The following is a 4,357-nucleotide window of genomic DNA, read 5'->3' as shown; positions in this document are numbered from 1 at the left end:
TTACAATTAAAGCTATCTTTTGTTGTGTTTTGTTACTTTTTTTAGGTGTTTGTGAGGCGGCTTTGTTGTATGTTTGCACGCAGAGAAAAACATCTCTCAGAGTGCGCACAATTACTGAATAGAGTACTAAATCGAATGAATGTTTAAACTGGTAAGACCTAAAAACACTTAAATTATAAACGTTAGTTACGATGCAATGCTGGCCCGATTGTGAAAGTGACAATTCCATCATTTTAAATATTGTTTATCCTTATTATTAGTTAATGAGGCTATCAGTAAATTAGCCTAATTATAATCAACACCTGCAAGTGTACACTTTTGGCGCTTTTCCATTACCAGTACCAGCTCAGCTCGACTCGACTCAGCTCGGCTTGGCTCGCTTTTCGCTCCGCTTTCCATTGCAGATAGTACCTCCACAATAGTACCTGGTCGTCATAGCGACACCGCAGGAAACTGCCGTGACTTAATCTTTTGCGCGAGACACACCCGCTACCCACACACACAGGACAATGGAGGAAATCGAGTGTATGCTGTTTTTGAATGTTTTTGTTTTTGCTGTTTTTTATTCAGGATACTCCGTCTGGCGCGTGCAATGATGACGCAGTGAATAGTGACGATTCTCTCTGACCAATCAGCAGTCTGCCGTGTTTTCACGTCACATTTTAGTATCGCCTCAGCTCGCTTAGAACCTCGCCGGAGGTGGAACGAAAAAAAATACCTGGAAGCAGGTACACGTACAACTTTTACATAGTGGAAAACCAAACAGAGGCGAGTCGAGTCGAGGCGAGCCGAGGCGAGCTGGTACTGTGTAGTGGAAAAGCGCCATTAGAAGACTAAAAATGCCAGAAGGTTACGTTAATGGTTACGTTAATTCAACTTTATTAAAACTGCATATGGTTATCAAATTGCCCTTCCAAAAGTCATAAGTTGTGAAAAAAGAAAAAAAAACTAGAACAAATATACACGTTTATTTTAAGTATAATAAATAAAACATAAAAAGCAAAGTGCATGAAATAGGGCAACAGTGCAGAGAACTAAAGGTGCTGTGTTAAAGGGCAATTGTAAGACCAGAAAAAACTGAATGTAGAACAGTAAAACTTGTACACAAGAACTGTATACACTATTTACAACGGGCCAGCCGTTCAGTCCTCCAATCTGTCCTCAACAGAGACAAAATGTTCATAGTTTTTAAATGCTCTGTTCTCCAGTTCCTTGGAGGCTGAATGGTTGATCGCAGAGCAATATGTATTTTTTTTGTTTGTTATTTTTTGTGTCCCTGGATTGTTTGCCCGCACCCCTGCAGGTTCGGAGATGCTGCTCCCTCGTCAGCTTAACGCCCAGCCCTGTGGGGTGGTCTGCCAGCTTCCTCTTGTACTGTGTGGATCGAGACCACGACGATCCTACCACAGGGTTCTGTCCAGAGGCCGGCTGAACAGCTGGCCTGATGGGCACAGGCGGAGTGATCGGGATGGACGCCTGACCAGCTGGCAGCACAGGCCTGGTGATGGTGGAGGTGGTGGGGATTGTCCTCACCAGCAGAGGCAGTGGTGGCTAAGGAGGAAGCTGTGGCATCGCCACCAGCATGTCGATCCGTCCCTTCAACACCTTTGTGCTGGGCGTGGGGACGTACTCCCTCACGGGGTAGTCAGGTGGAGGGAGGACGGCAGGCTGGCGCGGTTCAGGAGGCAGCTCTTCAGACAACACTGAAGTGGTCTTGGAGATGGCGGCTGGCTGCCTGGTGGCGTGCAGGTTCACCGGCGATGAAGTCCCTCACTGTTTTAGTGTTTATTTTGGGGAGAGGGATGCCTGCCTTGCACAGGATTGGGTCATCCACCAAGACTCTGTGCTGGATCCTGTCATAGGCATTGAGGATGCTGGCTTTCTCGGGGCTGGAGCAAGAGGCCTTAAGGGAGCGCAGCCACAGCAGCTTGACAAGCATGTACATAAGGCGGTTGTGCTGCGGGCTGATGTCCTGCAGTGCTGGCGTGTACCTTTTGGCCATCTTAACTTTCTGGACCACGACGGCGTCTGCAAGGTCATCCATCTTTGTACGGCAGTACAACGTGTTGCCCCAGTGTATGCGGTACAGCTGGTGGTATTTCTGTGGCTGCTTGTCGTGCTCCTCCACCGCATTCCAGGCGTCGAGGACCCTGTTCCTTTGCGCAGTGTTGAGGAGCAGCTTCTGGTCTGTCAAGCCGACCTCCACCCAGCGCAGTACAGAATGTCTCCAGCTTCTGAAACCCGAGCGGAGGATTGTCACTGCAGACATCCTCCTGTAAAACATACACAGAGAGACACACACACACATAGAGAGAGAAACGTAGGTAAGTTCCAATGCATACAATGTCTTGTTTTTCAGCGGGCATGCCGGCCTCTGCCCCCAAACACAGCATCCGAGCTGTGGTCGGAGTTCCACCTGGCGATTCCACTTATGAGGTAGACCTGGTAAGGCCGTGCCGCACAGTGGGGACCTGAACATCACAACAACTGGTATTATCAGAATGATACTAAAGGGACATGTGTTGTATTTTTTGCTGTTAAACAAGTATTTTCCCCCCTTAGATTACCTAGAATCATATGGGGCAGCGCCTTGTGGAACCCCTCCAGGGCTCCCTCGCAGGCTCTTGTAATACGGCAGGTCCACACCGTTGATGGTCGTGGTGTGGGCAACCCGGTACATGGCCATGCCTGGTGGGTCCTGGATGCATTCGCCGAACTTGGAGAGTATCTGGCTCCGGTAGTCCTGAACGTTGTCTGCCTCGGCCAGGAGGAAGGCGTGCTTCAGGAGCCGCGCGCAGGGTAGCTCTCTGGGAAGAGGTGCTGCCTGGAACTCCCTGTGGCCCAACGCAGAGACGATGCCTCCGGGTTCCACCAAGGCCAAGAGGAGCGTGGTGTAGAGGTCCTTCCTCTGATAGTAGTCCTCCATGTGGTTCTCCTGCACATGCTGCCACACCTTAATCATGGTGTTGCCCTCTGTGCGGTCATACAGGAGGCGAATTACAGTTTTGTCCACCCCACGCTTTGTGGTCAGCACGGCCGGAAACCTGGCCCGATGAGCCTCGCTCAGCTACTGCAGAATGACATCATCCCACGCCAACCACCGACCCATGGGACCACTTGCTATCACAGCTGTTTAAAGTCACCTTAATCTACCTCTCTATCGAGAATGTATTGCCTGAAGCGCTTCAGGGACTTGGTGGTGATGTCGTCCTCCTTCATGACAAGCCACTGCCTAACAGCAGTGCGCCTCCTGAGCCATCTTTCGCTCGTGGTCAGTCCCAGCTTGCAGGTCGGCCTGAAGGGTCTTGTGCAGACTGTACCACTGCCACATTTCCAGGAACGTGAATGACCTGAAGCATCCCTGCCCATAAATGGCCCTGTCCACGTTGATCTCAAGATGGCAGGAAACCTGTGGAAGCTGCTGCACATATTTAAGGAGGTAATCCTTTACCCACTCATTGGCTCTTCTCTCTGGTTGGCGGCTCTCTTTGACGTGGCGATCAAGAACACTAAAATATGACAAAGCATAATTAATTTATGAAAAACATACTGAACATAGTTTGATTCTGTTTAGTGCAACATGCTTACTATTTAATGCATCCAACATCATTTTCCACCAGCCATTTGAAACTTTTGCCATTGTACTTCCCAAACGTGATAATCAGTTGACCCAGACACTGCACCTCCGTTGGAGTTGACGTGATCAACCGGCATCTCTTTTTAGCTGAAGACAGAAATTGTTAGGCCTTTGATAACACGCAAGCACAGACGCTCTAGTGTACAACAGTAGGTTATCATGACTGCGGTGAAATATAAGGTGGAAAAAACATCTATGACCCTAATGCCAAGGTATTACCTTTTTTAATAAGCCGCCTTCTATTCCATCAGCTCGCTGTCGTCTGTGGTTTGGGACGGTTACGCCTTGCCCTCTTTTGTTGCCTTAAGAAGGCATTGTTGCCTATCCTGTGGCACACTTGTGTCCAGAATACACAATGCGGGATCCATCTGTAGTCGATTGTCTAAAAATAAATAAACAAATAAATAAAAAACTGTAAACTCAAAGTGTTATAATAACTCCAAAAGCGTAATGTTTTGTAAGCACAACATCTCACCTACCCCAGTACCTATCTGAACTCCTTCATACACCCTGCTGGCATTTATTACCGTTATTATTAAAAACCAAACAAAACCCAAAGAGTCTCTCACAATGACCATGTATACAGAATAAATTACATAAAATACAGGAAGGTGAATAATACAGCGGTTCGAGCAACTGTAGACTTTAGACCAATGGCCTGTCGGAATTGTGTAAAGTTTATGTACAGTCTAAAGTCCTACTTGTTGTCTATGAATTAAC

The 4,357-nt window shown here is 47.9% G+C and overlaps 1 protein-coding gene across 1 annotated transcript; it reads right to left on the bottom strand.

The window, feature by feature from the left end:
- Nucleotides 1-1,551: 1,551 nt before the first annotated feature.
- Nucleotides 1,552-3,940, bottom strand: LOC309483455 (uncharacterized protein; the record flags this gene model as incomplete). Its single annotated transcript, XM_082149296.1, has 5 exons — nt 3,857-3,940; nt 3,589-3,724; nt 2,568-3,509; nt 1,818-2,273; nt 1,552-1,735 (listed from the first exon to the last, which is right to left on the bottom strand). The coding sequence occupies exons 3-5, from the start codon at nt 2,960-2,962 to the stop codon at nt 1,552-1,554; spliced, it is 1,035 nt and encodes a 344-aa protein (XP_082005422.1). The 5' UTR covers nt 2,963-3,509; nt 3,589-3,724; nt 3,857-3,940.
- Nucleotides 3,941-4,357: the final 417 nt, after the last annotated feature.

This window comes from Leuciscus leuciscus (assembly GCF_965113295.1).
Source record: "Leuciscus leuciscus genome assembly, chromosome: 2".
NCBI lineage: Eukaryota > Metazoa > Chordata > Actinopteri > Cypriniformes > Leuciscidae > Leuciscus > Leuciscus leuciscus.
The sequence above is the reverse complement of the archived record's forward strand: the minus strand, read 5'-3'. Positions and strand labels throughout refer to the sequence as shown.